At 35.8% G+C, this 18,158-nt stretch overlaps 1 protein-coding gene across 1 annotated transcript in view; it reads left to right on the forward strand.

Annotated features, from left to right (window-relative positions):
* Positions 1-18,158, forward strand: part of ANKS1B (ankyrin repeat and sterile alpha motif domain containing 1B) — a 449,800-nt gene that overhangs the window by 102,366 nt on the left and 329,276 nt on the right. The window contains exon 9 of the mRNA XM_067312063.1: positions 3,225-3,365. Within this exon, the coding sequence (XP_067168164.1) occupies positions 3,225-3,365 (141 nt within the window). The remainder of the gene's footprint in view (positions 1-3,224; positions 3,366-18,158) is intronic.

Raw genomic sequence — 18,158 nt, forward strand, 5'->3', positions numbered from 1 at the left:
AACTTATGTTTCACTAAACCTCTCCCCAGGAAGCTATCACAAGGCTTCCCAGCAGCATACAAAGAATTAGATTTTGGTGTCCAAAGGATGTTGAAGGAGGCAAAATTAAATTTTACCACAGAGCAGAAAAATGAGGGAGTTGTGAGAAAGGAATGAAGTCTAGGGGATGACAGCAGGAAATTGGGTGGTCTGGGCAGGAGTTTCAGGGGCTTGTGTGACAGTCTTGAGTGGATGTCTTGTAGGTCTCTCTGTATCCCATCCTTCTGCCCCAGCTGCCCTCATTTCCCTAGGATATGCAAACACAGTCTATTCCATTTGGGGGACTTCTGATACTCCTTTCCCTCATGCAACTATTAACTCCTTCCCTTCTGTTTGCAACTGCTGCTGTCTTTTGCTGCAGCTACTCCTGCATATCCCTTTGTGCCTGTCATCTGGTAACACCTGGGCTTCTGGCAGTGGGGGTGGGTGAGAAAGCTGTTAGTGAAGTTGCTGCTTGTCCCCTTCACATATGTTTATCCTAATGTGTCTTTTTCAGTGCTTTAGCAATAGCAGAAACAGAAATCTGGGCAAGAAGATGACAGAAATCAGCCATTCAGTATGAAAGATCCAAGCCTAATCTGCAGTAGTCTGTATATTAGTGTGCATCACGCCATCCATACCTGGATAGCCTAGTTGCTTAAGAATACTAGTCAATTTATTCTAAACAGCTGTCTAATGAGCTTTGACATCCGTTTGTCCTTTTCTGCAGGATCAGGAGATCTGACTACACAATAGCCTCCATTTCTTCTCATTCATGCTGATGGCACTAATTTAAATTCTCATGATCCCCAGTCTATTTTAGGCTGTTTATATACATTACATATAAATAATATATCTCTCTCTCATACTGCTTATGTGTATTTTTCTGTTGTGCAATAGTATTTTAGCTATGATATTTTCTAATCTGTTTCTGGAATGGCTAAATACTCATAAGTTCTCCCTTTAATGATTCAAATGTATCCATTTTCATTAATCATCCTCCTTTAGTTGTGTTAACAAATTTTCTCTGACAGTGTGTGTGTATTTTTTACTTTTAGAAGGTGCATTGACTAGCCTTTTTTCTATGACTTTCATCTTCATTCATTTATATTGGCTTCTCAGGCCACAGTTGGGTGTGTTATGTTAGCACTGCTGCAGTACTTTGCTTTTTGCTCCAGGGGGCAAGAAGCTCTTTATTCTGTGGTACAACAATTCCGAGATTTAAAATATAAACGTAGGGCAAACACGACGGAAGATGGTATCATAAATAGATTGGAAAGACCCGTAGTCTGTTTCTTTTGTCTATGCAAATGTATAACAATAATATTCCTTCACGACCCACACTCGGCAGAGTTAACCCAGCCCTGTTAATAATCCATGTAAGAATACTGGTTGCTATGACAACACATTCCGTGGTACTACTTGACTGTCAAAATAACCTCATGAAATATCACGCTAAGAATGTTTTAGAAATTGATGTTTAAAATAAAAAGTAAATAAATCCACATAAAAGCTTTAAAAGATGGGGCTAGCTTTATCATGTCCGTAACAAGGGAGCCAACATTTTCTGAACAAGGAGAATCAGACTACTGAAGACAGACATACTGTATTTCTCATCTTTGGTGAGCGAGCTGTAGTAGGATTTAGAAGTATTTACTCTTCTTGAGTTGTGTTGGTATGGCCATACGTGCATAAGAAGTTAGCATATGGGTCAAAGGTTAAATGACCCTCAGATGTTAGAGAATTTTAGTTAGCACCTGTCTGTGCTGCACCTTCGCTTTGCTTCTATTACCAGGACCCGTCAGTTTGTGCTCAGCTTCTGAACTGCTGCTGCTTCTGCTGTTTCTTTCCACCCTGTTTTTCCCTTCAACACTGCGTTCCCTTTCTTGCAGCAGACTCCACTCATTTCTTTATTTCATTGGTTAAAATAACCTGCAGTTAAGTGGTTATGTTTTACATGGGCCTCATAGCTGTGCTTTGGAGTTGGTGTTACCATCAGATTAGTAGCTGTGGTCAGCCGTTGTTGCGAACAGCCTTGTCAGTCACACAAAAATCCATCCACTTCTGAAAGATTATTTAAGACAAACAGGCATTCCTGAAGTTAACATTTACTATTTGAATATCAGGTAGGCTGCAAAACCAAATACCAGGCAGGCTAGAACAGCTATTACGTATTCCAGTTAAAATATGGACAAAGTAATTATCTGTGGCATAGAATTCAGATGGGACTAAAACTTGCAATTTACTGTTGTTATAGCTTTCTTTTTAACATGAGATTCCTAAAATCATTCATCACTGCTTTATGTCTTCTCCTCCTTTTCTTTCTGAAATCAATAAAAGTTGCCACTGAAATTCATTCAGTTGGGGTCGGACTATCCCGTGTAGCAAAATAACATACATATATAAATGGAAAGTGGTCACTCTTTCTGTTTCTGCCTATCATAGAATATCAGAATACTTTTTAAAACAAAAATAAGGTTTATTCCCTTATCACTGAGGCCAGTATGGGAGCTTTAGTGCTCAGAACTGAAAGACTTTTTCTAGAACCTTCCATCCATTCTAGCTGAGGTGATAATGTAGGACAGGTCATTTTTAAATAAAATATTTGCCATGCAAAGTAAGCTAACATGTTTGTTATTGCTAAATTCAAGTAAAAAATGAAATCTCAAATTTTGATTGAATGTATCTTTTTTCTGCAAAAATCTCAGGCTGATCCAAGCAAAGGTAGTACAGTTTTATTTTTGCTTTCTGAATGCATTAGGTGACTGTTAAAGCAAGACCCCCTTAGCTTATATTATTTCCTTTGAGGGACAGTAAATTTCATTAAAAACATTAGTTTTCATTCTCTCTGGGCTATCCTAAACTTAATAAAGTTAAAGCAAGTTTTAAAGTAAAATAATGTAAAGTAATATGAACTAGAAGTTGCCAGTTATCTGGTAATGAAGAAAATAAGTATATTTCTGAATATATATTATTATGTTCATTCATATTTAAAGTATAATTGCAGGTAACTCAACATACGCCTTCCTTAGAAAGTACTATTTTCATACAAGAGATTAACAGTTGAGCAGTTGCTGCACTGCATTAAAACAGCAGTTTATCTTTTGGCATTTATAAATGTGATTTTTTTCAGTTCATCTCTTCATTAAGTAAAATGTTTCTTTATCACTGTGTTTAATTTGAAAGTACTGCTTCTTTATGCACAGAGGCCTTCTTCAACACTTCTGTCACCGAGAGAGGAAGAAGAAGATGATGCAGGTGAAAATACTTGTGGACCTTCAGGTTTATGGGAGGCATTAACACCTTGTAATGGATGCAGGAACCTCGGATTCCCCATTCTTGCACAGGTATATGTTTACCTTTTCATCATAAAAATTATTGACTAGGATAGCTTCTGTCTCTTCTCTGTCTTATCTGTTAGTTACAGTCATTCCTAGTCTTTTCTTATTGACTTCAAAAATGTTATCTTCGGTCTTTATTTTAATTTCAAAATCCTGTTTTAAAATTATATGTTGGGATTCAGTCATCCAGTTGTAATATTCATCCAGCTGAGTTTAATACTGAGACGGTTTCATGTTTATTACCGCCATTTTAGACAGACAGTTTTTATGTTGTGTAGTGTTTCCTTCTGATTCAGGCTGGAATGAAATTTTGCAGTCCTGTAGTTTCCTTTGGGATATGTGCTCTATTTGTGACCAACTTCTAATTAATATAATGACATCTCAGCTACTTTCTTTATAGAATTAATTGAGGACATCATGCATAACTCTCTCAACTGATGTAACAATATAGCCTAAGACTTCTCTTCGAAGATTATGTAAGTTAAAAAAAAGTCCCCAAACATTTTCAAATGCTCATGATACTACAGAGAAAAATAAATAAAAATGGGTGATATACTTGCATCTAAAGCCCAATAATTCTTGGAGCAGATTAGGTTGCAGTATCTACCAAGACATGCCAACAGCTGTGTCCTGAACAAGTGGTATCGTATTGCTACAGAACAGGATGATACTTATTGCTGCTTCTGGGTCCCCCTTGTTCTCTCTCTCTGCTATATTTTAGCTCTCTCATTTCTGTTATATCTTTCCTGCTTTTTTCTTGTAGCATTGAATGTAGGCCTGCCAAATTTCTTTTTAGAAATGACTGTTTTTTCAGTTGCATCCTTACTTGGCACTGCATTTAAATAGCTTTGGTCAGATTCTTGTGTACCAGATTGAAATTACATATCCTGTCTCATCACCCTTTATACAGTGTTGCTTTCATACTGTGACTGTACGTTTTATTCCCTTTGGTCCAGTGGGACTTGCACCTGTTTGAAGTCAATGCTAAAGCTTCCACTGCAGTCAATGAAAACAGGATATGGCAACTAATGTACTTGAATAACAATGAGCACTGCCCTATCTTTTTATAAGCAGCTTTTGTATTTCTTTCCCATTTCAGTAGCCGATTTCTACTTAATACTATCTATCATTTTAGACAGTTGGCAAGGTACAGTGCTGTAGGAGTTATCTGGATTTATAATAAGAGCACACTAGCTTCTAACTCCTCACTTTTAAAAATTTGTTTCAAAAATATTTCTTAAATGGTTATGGTTTAATTACTTGTTAAACTTTCCAAAGATGAACATATGTGACATTTGAAGTGATTTCATAATTAAAAAATATATATTTTCCTTGGCTCTTTTTAATGTAAGATATGTGCAAAGAGTGTTATGATATTGAGGAATGCATTTGTAAAATAGAATAAAGTTAGCTTCATTGGTTGGAATCTTTTATAATGAGAGGTTCATTTCAAAAAAGATGTAAGTTTTAAGATAGTGACTCCTGAATTACTTTGATTCTTTGTTTTTAAATTTTAAGCTCAACTTTATGATAACTCAGCTTTCATACTCTAAGAAATAACAAGATTTTTAATTATGGATACAAAACAAAGAGTATATATACACTGTTCTTTCATGAAATGACAAAATGCCTTTGTAGATTGGTTCTCTCCGTAAAAATTGAAGATGGAGATAGATAATTTTTTTTCCCCTGCTTTTCTTTCTCAAGGAAGAAAAGAAAGAAATTACATAGTGAAAATTCTCCAAATTATAAAGGGGTGAGTTCAGTTAAAAAAATGTATTTGCCATTGCTGTTTTCAATCTTTCAGGCTATTAGGTAATCCGTTGTATCTATCACATTTACTTCAGATGCAGCAGAGAACATTTTTTTCTAAGGGAACTAGAACACAAATTATTAACCTCAGTCTAAGACCAATATCTTGAATTGGCCTGACAAGTTATTATATATACAGTCTGCTCCAGTATTTTTTAGGTAAAGGTATGAAAAGATATGTTTCTGATATGACATATGTCAGTCCACTAACATGTCAGAAAATGCAGATTTTATCATGAAGAAAAAATGAAATAAGGGTATTTGATATCATGTCTTAAAAGTCATACTCTTCTAGAGAGCCCAAAATTGGGAAAACAGTCTGTCAGTTACTCTTGAACACCAACCACTATTTCACTTTTCCAGTTCTTGTCTAATTACAAGTAGATTTTATAGTTATATAAATATACTATGTTTGAACATCAAAGGAGAATAAGCATGAAAATTGATTTGTGGTTTATATACACAGTGAGGGATATGATGGTAAATAAGAAAGCGAATTTTAGGTAAGATGATGACAGTGTCTATCTATGACCCAATGAACTAACGGTATTTAATATGCCAGAGCAGTTGATCTCCATGACAAATTTGATTTCTTTATTGTAGTTATGGAAAAGAGGTTGGCTGGATATACTTCTGAACATGCAGTATCTAATTTCTGTCTGTACTGTGCCTGTTAATGTCATTTTATAAAGGGCTATACACTAAGACCTGTGTAAGTTGTTCTACAAGTATCATTTAAAACTTATCACAGTAGTAATACAGGTATTTTCAGAAGTGACATAAGCATCTCTCTTTCACAGTCTCACAAGCAGTAAAGTCCTAGAAGAGCTTGACAGAAAATCTTTTACATATCTTGTAAAAATTTCAGGGTTTTAGGTTGCCCAGTTTGACATCAGAATGAAGCTGACAAACAGATTCATCCACCCCCAAACTAATCAAAAGTCAGATAGCAAGGATACCCAGGTGGATTTAAGGAGACTGAAATTCAAATGCTTTTTCTTAGTTTAGCAGAGAGGGAATTCCATTTGTACTTTTAGGATGTTCCAGGTTCCAGGTTAATGTGTGGCTGTTGGTTTTCTGAAATGAACCTTTCTTTTCGAGCAGAAATTCCATCCTTTCCAAAACTGGTATGCACATTTCTGTGAAACATGTTGACTTTCATGAACAGGTATTTTATGTCTAAAAAACCTTTTTTAGGAAATTCCCAATTGTGTATACTCTGGCTCTCAGTCAATACAAGAGAAAAACCTTTGCACCACCTGTATAACTGAATAACTATCTTTTACAGATTCCAGAATTTCAAATAATCTTAAATAGAAGAAAATAGAATAAAAAACTTTTTGAAAGCTTTCAAAGATGTAAAAAACAAAAGTTCTATATATTCTGGTTCCACAGCACTCTAAAATTCTAGCATCACAGGCTTTGTTGGAAACTGTTTACTTTGCAGTGACATGTCTGTTAAACTGAGACAAAACTTTTATAAATGGTATGATGGTACTAGACCCTCTCCCATGGATCTCTAGTCCTTGTAAAATCTTTGCAGTATCCACCAAGATTTTTAATGCTTTAATAGTTGCATTTCTTAGCCATCACAAAAATATGCTGCTAATGAGCATTCTTCTGGGCAAGAACGGGAATAAAAGAATATGGTATTTCATATACAGTTTTCTTTCAGAGTAGCCACAGAAGTAGGAGCTAAGTGACCAAGCATAATATTTAGTTGGAGAGATCTTGCTACGCCATGTAGGTGAGTATTGGAAAGAAAACTGAGATACGATCCTACTAAAATATTTTTGAGCAATGCCTGCTAATGATATACAGCTGGAAGCAATGGAGTGTCATCATTATTGGCCATCAAGAACTTGAGCATAAGTTTATAAGAGAGTGATAATTCAGCTAAATATAGAATAGAAAAGTTTAGAGGTTGAAGTATTGTAACCAAGCTAACAGGTATGTAAGCAGTTAGGAGCATCTCCAAAGAAACATAGGCTACCAACCACTACAGAGTTCGACAGATAATTGGGTTGGCAGTAATGCTTTGTTTATGCTGCAGCTGAAGGATTGATTGCAGTGCAGATAGCACTGAAGAATGTAGGAACAGAGACTTCAGCACAGTGACCGAATTGGCTACAAGCCTTCTGAGATTGCTAGCCATAGAATCAGATTGTTAGACTGTACCAGCACACTGTCATCTGCCGTTTTTTTATATTGTAGTGATAGCTACAATATAACTATAAGTATAGAGCTACAGCCTAGCTTGCAGTCAGACCTTCAATTATTGACTAAATGTGCCACAGGTCCTGTTTCTCAACCTGTGGCACTTCCATTGTGGGAATGAGATTGACTCCTCTGAAATACAATCTCCAACTAACTTTTCTTCCCTAGCCCAAACTGCAACAAGTTCCTCATCCTAATCTGCTTCTTTCTGATTCATTTCTCCAGGCTGATCTGTGTCTTACTGTTCTCTTGTTTTCGTTCAGGCACTTTGCCGCATTGCCTTTGTTTAGTAAGTGAACAGAAATAAGTGTCCTCACAAAGGCAAGAACAGCAAATTTAGGTTGAGGCAGGATTCATCCCTTTGACTTCTAGGTAAAAGGAGTCTGAATTCTGGTCCCTGCTCTATGTTTGTGTATGTTTACAACAGTTTACATAGAGTGTCCTAAGCAGAAGACTACAGAGTTATGGTCATTTTGGGGTGCTTCCTTTTCATCTAGTCTAACTCATACTGAAATCTTTTCAGCATAGCAACAGAGCTTCAAGAAGGTTTGAACATACTGCCATATCAGAACAGCCTATAATCTAATAGTAGATATGAGCCGTGGATGTGAATCTCTAAAACAGGAGGAAACTGAACCTTGATCACATCTCCAGTGAGTGCTCATGTATTATTTTCTGCAAGACAGGCACGTCTACCAGCTTAGTTTAAAACAAACAAGCAAACAAACAAACAAACATAGCTAGACGTTTCTTCTATACTCTGGAGGAAGCCTCCTCCCGTAGGTGTCTGAGGCATTTTCTGAGGACAAGAAGATCTACTGGATCACAAATCCCCAGGGAAGGCAGAGGGCCTCTCTCTGGGCAGTGTATTTTGGGCACAAGGGTTCAAGCGCCTTTGGGTCTACCTTATTTTAACATAAACTAACATTCAGGAAAACATTTAAGAGAACTTTGAGGCATGCTGGAATAGAAAAGCTGGCTGCAAACTATGCCTTATCAAAGGCAAAGTTTGGGTTTTCTTGTATGTGTATAGATGAGCTAGACACTCATGAAGTTCTACCCTTTAGTAGAGAAACATTCAGTGCATACTAGTCAAAAAAGAAAATGGAATAAAAACTACAAAGTTTCATATATTTGGAATATGCTGCTTTATTCAAAGGAAAAATGTTTATTATGTAACTGTTGCCAGGGAGCAGTGAGGGCCGGCTCCTCCCTGTGGGCCAGGGAGCCAGGAGCCGAAAGGGGCCTCTCTAGCCAGGGCCCTGTTCCACCACCCCTAGTGATGGAGCAGGGCAGGCCCTGGGTGTTGCAGCCAGGTTCAATGAAGAGTCCAGATTATCAGGCAAGTTCATGGTGATAAGGCAGGTCCAAGTTCAAGCTGAGAAGTCAGTCTGCAGGTCGGAGTCAGAATTAGGTCTGGTAAGGTTAACCAGGGCCAGAAACAGTCCAGTGATCACCAGACTGGTCTACAGTGATGAGACAGGTCCAAAGTCAAACCAGGAAGTCAATCCGCAGGTCAGGGTCCAGATCAGTGGAGTCCATGGCCAGGCAGGGGCACAGCTGTGCCTGAGCTGGACACCAGCACTCTTACAACTTAACTCAGAAAGGGACTGAAGGCCCGGGGCTGAGCTCAAATGGGACTCCTGGGCCCATTGGAGGCACTGGGTGAGGGTAGACAGGGCCATTACAGCCTATTAGTGAACTCAGGCCCCTGACAGATATTGATATAATTGATAAAATACATAAACTAGAAGCTGAATTGAAATTTGATTGTTATTTGACCTGCGTTGCAGAATAGAAGAATAAGGCCAAGAAAGAACTCTCTTTCTGGTGTACTAGAGTGCTTTGCATGTGCTTCATACAAAGGTGCTCCATATATGTGCATAAACATATTTAATCTGCTTTTACAGCTGTATTTCTTGGCTGACATTTGAATAGAGAGAGTACTCCACCAGAGGGTCCTTTCTTGAAGATTCACAATACAGTGTGCTGCAAGAGCAAAGAGGATTTGTAAAAGCCCATGTTTGTGTGTTTTTTTAATGGTTTAGCTGTGCCCTACCAGAATACTGGCATTACACTTGTAACAGTAGAGTTTGGGCTAGGAAGAACGCTGTGCATGTTAGTCTACTCCTGGCTCTCATTCTACCTTATGGGGAATACAGAGCTTTAACTTCTGGAATCTTATTACATTTAAATGTGAAATAGACATTAAGCTGCTCAAGTGTGGTGGTAATGGTACTGGAATACCTCAGCCATGTTCCCGTAAGGACTTTTTATAGCAGCAACCTAAAAGAGTGAGCAAGGGATAGCTCCTCTCTCTCCTAGTTTGCCCAAGCATAGATTTTAGGAAAGTAGCAAGAAGCAATTTGAGCAAAGCCCAATTTAGAAAGGGCATTTATATGTTTTATTGTTTGGTTAAGGGGTGTTTGTGTTCTTTGGTTTGGATATGTCAGTAAGAAAATTGTTTCTTGATCTTAATTTATTCTGCAGTGTAGATCAGTATACTATTCAGCTTCTTATATATGTATTTTACCAAGTTTATCAGTACCCACATACTAAAACATTTCTTTGGAATAAAGCAGCATACTCCAAACATATGAAATGCTGTAATTTTTGTTACATTTTCTTCTGCTAAGGGGCAAAACTTGTAGAGCCTGATGTACACAGAGAAATACAGGGCTGTCTGGCATGTCAGAGAGATGGGTAGTGCAGAGCCCAATGCGATCATAGCAGTATTATCAGTTTAAAGCAAGCAGTCTGCACATCTTAATCTTGACAGCCATGCCAGCGTGTTCTGCTAATAATTGCAACATCAAATAATTGTGAGATAAGGTAGTTTTAGGTATGTTCCATTTGGGAAGCTGAGAGATCAGCTTGACTGCATTATGTATTAAGTGCTGTATGTATAACTTAGAAGTCCTGACAGTTATTCTCTGCATTTGGCATGACAGCCAACCAGGAACGCCAAATTTTTCCAACTATTACCACATAAGAATAGTATCTGTAAAGAGAAGAGTACATTTGCTATTGAAAAACTGAACTTCAATTTAAAAGCCATAAGGTACTTCTGAATTCATCATAAATCTTCATGTTACTGGCTACCTAGAAGCATAGCTATTTTGAAAAAATATATAGACATATATATATAGACATAAGACAAAATATATAGACATATAGACAAAATATATAGACAGATATGGAAAGTTTACTTAAATATTTAAGTAAGAACTTTGTTGCTAACTTAATGTCAGATTTACATCTTTTTAGGAGCAATGAAGTTTTGGGAGATCTTCACAGTTACAACATTGATCCATATTCTGGTTATAGAACTCCTGGATTTCTAGAAATAAGAACACTTGCAACTTTGCCACAGGTTTTCCTGCAGAAGTGAAATTGGCTAAAGTGTTTGAATAAGTTGTACCCAAAAACTTCTGTCATCCCTCACTTTACTGACAACTTCATCTCTCAGTGCATTCAGTAGAAGTGCGTTTCAAATTGGACTGATAAAGAAACATATCCAGCTCATGTTTACTCAGCATTGAAGTTCACCAACACTAGAAAGTCTTGTAGCACTATCTAACTTATATGTTACAGAGCAGGAAACCTGTTATCATGTTTGGTGAATTTTATAGTTAAAGTCATCACCAGAAACATTCTCAGGATGTAAGTGCTGTAAAGTAAATGTTAAGTTCAAGTAGAGTGAGTGATTGAGTACTGACAGTGTTATTATTACAACTGAGTTTCTTGGATTGACATCATATTGCTGCACCACTGAAAATTCAGCAGCCTGACCCCATCACTTGTACTGCTAAGGTATGAAAAAAGAGAGAATCTGGATTGGGGTTTTATAACTCTTTCCTGTCTCGAGTGCTGGCAAACTAACCCAAATTTAACAAAGTGATGCCTAATATACACCTTTGTTCTTTGACATACACTATTCTTTGTATATCTAGTTGTTACTATCTAGATCAAGATTTCATTCTATTCTCTGAAAGTCCCAATGCCATCTCTCTTTCTTACTGAACAGTGACCAACACCAACTTCCTCCACAGACCCTGAAATCATCACCTGGAAATAATTTCTGGCTTTTTTTTCCCCTGCATCTACATGCCAGTTCCTGGCTAAAATATACCTGATTCTTCCTGCATGACATCTTATAACTAGTCTTTTCTCTGTTAACTCAGAGTTAAAATTTTTATTCATGTATTCATTATCTTCTGTCTTTTCTGTAATCTTCCTTTCTGTGTTGGCAGATTTCATCTTCTTAAGCTTGTTCCAAATGTAGCTGCAAAAAAAAAATGATTCTGCTTCTGTACTTTAACATTGTTGTATCACTGCTTACTTGTCTAGTAGCTTCACCTTTTCTATTGTAGGAAGCACATATCCAAGTCTTTTAAGACTTTTTATGGCATCTACTCATCATACTTCATAGGCTATTGGCCCACTTATCCCCCCCCCCCAAATGTTACACAAATAATATCTGACTTAATTATCCATCTATCTTGACACTGCTTAAAGATAGGTTTGTTGAATGGATGCAGGAAGGTCAAATCTTTGACATGCGAAGTATAATTTCTACAGGGAGTAATCTAAAAGCAGATAGGGAGAGAGCTTTAAGATTTGAAGACAGAATACATGAAGATTTTTTTTTACCCTAATTACTTGTTTTCTTGCAAATATTGTAATTCAAATCTGAATTTAGTAAATAAATAGTGTTTTTTTGCTTTTTTACATTAACCTGGTGTCAATATGTAAATAATTATAATCATAATAAGTGTAAGAATATATGATCTTTGAAAAGTAAGATGATCTTTATCACATTTTATTTGCAATCACTAGTGTACAGCACAGAATTCCAGTACATGTTTTCCAAAGTGTGCAGAGGGTGATTTGCATGGACTAGTTTGATAGGTAATGTTATAGAGATGGTGGAGAGAGAATTATCTTCCAGGGACAATTATTAGCCAGGAAAACTATTTGGTGTATAGTGTACCTGAAATATGAATATTCAGAATAAGACTGTTTCATAATTTATAATATTTTCCCATAATTTCTACCCTTTTGTGAAAAATATGATTAAATTATTTTTTTTCTTCCTAATTTACTAAATTGAGTGATGAGTTTATTTAAATGGGGTTGGTGTGGAAAGCTATATTACCCATAAAATTTTTGTTTCTGTTAAACTCTTGATTTAGTGTTGACTCTTTTGCAGTAAGCTGAAGTTTTATTGGTAATTTCAGGAACATGCCACCTACACACTGAAGCAGCTACTGAAAAGTGTGATATGTATTCTGCCTAGAAAGAATCAGCAATCAGCAGGTGATGATTATACCCTGCTGAACAGTGATGGGAAATAAGTATATTGAAAAAATTGTGGCTTATTTTAGTTCTATGCTACATTTTTTTGATTTTATATTAAGGAATAAAGGCATTTTGTTCTTGCGTGTAGTATGTAACTTCTTAATTTCTAATATGACTTTCCAGTTGCCCATGATTTCAGATGTCCTGTGGCATATGCATTTCTACTGTACTAATATTACAATTTAGGTACCACTAGACAGATATGTAATGTAACCAGAGAGGTTGTAGAGTATTGATCTATGGATATTTTCATTATTGACTGGACAAGGCCTAGAGCAACCTAAGCTAATGGTGAAGAAAGCTATGCTTTGACTAAAAGGTTGGACTACATGACTTCCTAAGCTCTCTTCCATATAATTCTATGTAAAAATCTGTGTTATAATTCTATATAAAGATAAAGACTTGTGAGCTCAAATGAGCTTACTTCTTTAAAATTTTAGAAATAACTGTTTTCTTCAGTTTTGTGAATTACTGTTTGTCAAAGAATGGCTATCATTGGCCGGGGTGAGTAAATCTGGGTCCATTGTTGGTCCATGTTGCCTCTGGGTATGATCATGAAACAGCAAAATTATATGGGATGAGGCTGAGAAAGAAGAGACGTGTGAAACAATACTGGAGCTATTATGTCAGAAATCATCTGAAGTATTGATTACCATACTGTTTTTTGAGATGGACTTGAATAACTGTTAAAGATATTCAAATTCATGTACAAATTAATGCTGAACTGGACATTGCCACATTCCTAACTGAGATATGGCACACTGATCAACTGAGAAGATCTTAAATACTATAATTTTTTTTTTTTTTTGCTTTGTGGTTTGCAATTTAGCGTTAACCAGAATTAGACATTTTCAGGGAATGTTTTTGCTTTCAGTACTGAATTTGAATTGCACAGAAAATAGATAGCAATAATGCATAGCAAATATCTTAGTACATGGAAGTTCAACTTTGCAATAAAAACTCATGCTTGAACTTCAGCTGCTTCATAACAGAAATATTAAAACAGTCTGTTGAAAATTGAAAACTTGCTGAGAAGATCCTGGTTAATCTGACCAAATTGGGCTTACTGTTCAATATTACATTTTTGTGAAAAAAAGCCATCATATATACTTTGTTGTTCCTAAGACGGTATGGGAGGAAAAGATCTTATGGACAAGGAGGCTGGTATTTTAGGTATTTGGAGTAAAGAGATCAGTTCGTTGCTGATATCTGGGCACTGAGACTAATAAAGGGATTAGTCATTAAGTCATACTATGATAAGGTAGCAGCTCTTGAGCATATAACTATTAAGGGCTATTTTAAGGCACTTGGACATTTTGGGAATTTTAAGAGTCTAGCAGCTTTTTTCCTCTTTTTTTTTTTTTTTTTGGTACAAATATATCTCACAGCCACTGACAGACTAACACTGAAAACTGTGAGGGAATTTTTTTCTTCAGGAGTTTTTAGTAATAAAGGAATTCATGGCTTCACAGAACAGTGAGAGTAAATCCCTGGAGAAGTCTGTAAAATTGATAGAACCTCATTTTTCCCTGGACCTGACTTACAACTGAGTATTTAAAAAGAACCCTCTTGTAGTCTGTAATGGTGAATCTTTTCCTACTGTACAAAAGAAATTGCTTGCCTAGGGTTTACTGCTATGTCTGGCTGTTATATTTCACTGAAAACTGTTTTTATCACCAGTACCCATTATATTGAGGCTGAAAGGGACATAAGCCCTGATTCAACAAATTATATAAGCATACTTAAGCATAAGCATTAATGTGCTTAATCCCATTTGGACTTCCATACACCCAAAACTTTATCAGGAGAAACTCATTTATCAACAAAAATGCAAATCTAATCTAAGGCTGAGTTTCATAAAATCTGAAACTGATTGTTATTATTTTTCCCACTATTAATCATTCCATCACTATAAATCAAAGTTAGTATGAATTCATAAATTAGAAGTCAAAGAAAATGAAATTGAAGTCAAGAGTGCTCCATATTTGAAATATTGAAGGGAAGTATGTGAGACTACATCACTGTATATTTTCGTGGTAAGTAAGGTATGTTGGATCTGTTTATTGATAGAAAATGTGATCTGCCAGTTCTAGCCAAGTAAGTCTTTTGACTTTAAGGCTTCTACTGATTGCTTGAAAGGCATTGCAGCTGGGAAATGAGGATTGCCATGTTTTATGTTTTTCTAGCTAGGATGGTGATAATTATTTATATTGTCATAGAATGTAAATGTTCTATTCACTTTCCAAGCACAGGAAGAGTAATCAGTCCTGGCCCATAAAATCCTTACAATAATGAATAGAAATAACAATAATACTAATCTAGAGAATAGTTGTTGTGTTACTTCAGACAAAAGGGGAGATAGCTTTTTTTAAAAACATGTTATAAATGTGTCTTCCTATAACCAGAACAACTCACCAGGCATTTTGCAGGGTTTTTCAACATAAAGTATTTAAGTGTGAATACACTGAGGTAAATTAATAAACTGATAGTAATAAAGTGACTCTTTGTATTATTTCAGAGGGTGACTGTAATTTTATAACATTCTAATTTTTCATTCTCCACATTTTATCCTGTGAAAAAGAAAAGAGAAAATAAAATCTTTCAACAAGACTAAGTCCCATTTAATCCTACCTAATTCAGAATTTAGAAAAATTTAGGTGCATAAATATCATATACTGTTTTAAACTGCCTAATCCTCTAACCACCTACAGCCCACTAGCTTCTTCTCTAGTCAGCTTTAATGTTTGACAGATACTTAAACTTAAGTTCTGTACACACATAAGTCTTTTTGAATAAACTGTTGTAATCCAGTTATATGTGGAGAGATGCCTGAATTCTGCCTAATTCTAATTGGTTTCATATAGTTATTGCTTTTCCATTGTGATGAATAAATACTGACAGCAGAAAGTTCTTTCAGAAACCCACCTGAGTGCTTGTGCTCCCTGTGTCAACGGGAAAGTGTAGACATCTCTGAAGATGTACAGTTCATTGCTTTTTTATGTTGAACAGGAAGCCACTGGAAGCCAGCCAGTATGAGATTTGAAGTAGAGGAGTGTGTTTGACTTTGTGCCCAGCCTTAGAGCCGAATGTTTGTGTAAATTAGGAAATGGGTGCCACTACAGGGGACACACAACTGACAAAGCAGAAGGCCTTCCTGTGCTCCTTTTGCCCACTTCCAAAGCGAGCAGATTCAGTGGACCTTTTTTTTTTTTTTTTGAATGAAATAATGGGTTAATGTGCATGAACAATTTTTGAGCTGCCTCTTAAAAATAGCTATCTTAAATCTTTCTGGTAAGGCCAATTTTTTGTCATTTAGGAGTCTATGACCAAAGAAGGACTCCAGACGCTCCACAGTGTAAGTGGCTAGAATCCCCTCATTTTCAATCTGGTTCAGGTGTTTAAGACCCAGAAAGAGAGATCCACAGCCAAATGTTTCCTGTTGCCTGGCTTTAGGTGGTTCCACATTACATGCAGGCTTTCTGAATTATAAATTTTTTCTCTGGCAAACTCTGTGTTCTCATCATGAAATTATTAAAAGGTCTTTATTTTGAAAATTATTTGACTGTATGCTAACTCTATGCATTTACCTTGCTTTTTTGAAATTATTAAAATGATTCATGAGTTGAAATAAGAAATTAGCTTTACTGAATCAGAACCAAAAGCAATAGAATCACCAGGCACTTAGTTTTGGGTACTTTTTAACATTTTGTTTGTGTGAAACACTGACATAATAATTTGTTCACATATTAAGGAAGATCTGCAGCATTATTCCTGGATTCTGATAAAATCCTGTGATGGTTGTTTTGAAACTAGAATTCTGCAGTGAGCCTATACAAAGTTATCTAACTTCAAATTCCATTAAAAATGTGACCATCAGTTCCCTTATAATCCTCATTCACTTCATTTTATGTCATCTCCACATTTTCAGATTCCATGGTGGAAAAATTAATGATGACTATTTGCAATAAACAAGTACATTACCACACCACAGAAATCATTATGATAACAATTAAAGCTTATTTAAGCAGAACTTAAATACAAAACAGTAGGACTCCTTATTTGGAGAGCCATAAGGAAGTAGTTTGGTATGGTAGGGAATGTTTAGCAGTTGAATGTTTCTCCTTCAGTGTTGAATAGTGATTTAGGTAACTATGCTGATGTATTTTCCTTACATTTTAGTCTTAGCTAATTGAATTCAACATAGCCGAGTCAATCCTCATAAAATCCCTGAGTATGTAGGCAGTACCATAAGATAGTACTGGATTGTAGAACTTGTATCCATAAACCTACATAGCCGTGTTATAAGTGTTAGAGTTTTTGGCAGATTTTTGGCCAGAAAAATTCAGAGTTCACAGGGTTCCATTCAGAGCTATGGTTCTGAATAGAAAATTATTTGGTTCTTTGAGAAAACAGACGATACGGTACAACACTATATTAAAATTTGTGGATGCTTGTCCGTTGTAACAGTACACTTGTCTAATTTATTTGACAGATTTTAAATCCTGTAAAAACTTATAATATGAAATTGGTTTCCTTCTGATTATCTCTTACTGCTAGGTTCATTCTACACACTATAAATATGCACTAAAAATATGCTTACTGCAGATACTTAAAGGTTATTTGGTCTGTAATTAGGAAGTGCGTGCCAAACTTTTCATGCATGCTGGGAGCTTTAAAGAACAATGTAAGTATATTCTTCTCCCACTGATTTTGCATCTTATTTTCTCTTCAGCTGTGTACCAGATAAAGGTATTATTCATAACAAAGATGTTCATTTTTCATAATTTGACTTTCAATAATTTTCATATTTGAAAAAAGTAACCATTCTGGAACATTTTCTTGTTCTTTCTTTCTGTTTTAGTGTGGGAACACGTTTAGGAGGAGTTTCTTTTAAGAGAGCCTTGGCTTACACTATTGCAGTAACAACTTTTATACCAAACAATTAAATTTATATTTCTTCATATCAAACTGGAAAACTTTTAGAAACAGGAAATTCCCTTTCCTAAAATAAAAGATGTTTATTTGTAGCTTGTATTAAACCCATTGTCTATGTCAACAGGTCATCAGTTTCTAACAGTAAAAATTTGTAGAAGTATTCATGTGACTTGAGAACAAGCTGCATGGGCAGATGTAAAATATTTTCTAAAAAAATAAATGCACAGATTGTTAGTAACAAATGATAGATTAATAAACTTAGGTGGCAAAGCCGTGAGTCCTTCAAAGAAAATGTCTTCCATAACATCGCTTTTTACTGATGTCATCTACTCTCCGGTCAAGATGGTTTACAGCTTTATGATTCTTTTCTGCTTTGTGTTAATATTGAATACCTAGATAGATCCAGAAGCAAAACACTTCATCTGCGTGCTAAAATGCCTCTGTCTCCTACATAGGAACCCATGTGTTCTTCAT

Source organism: Apteryx mantelli, chromosome 1, assembly GCF_036417845.1.
Source record: "Apteryx mantelli isolate bAptMan1 chromosome 1, bAptMan1.hap1, whole genome shotgun sequence".
NCBI lineage: Eukaryota > Metazoa > Chordata > Aves > Apterygiformes > Apterygidae > Apteryx > Apteryx mantelli.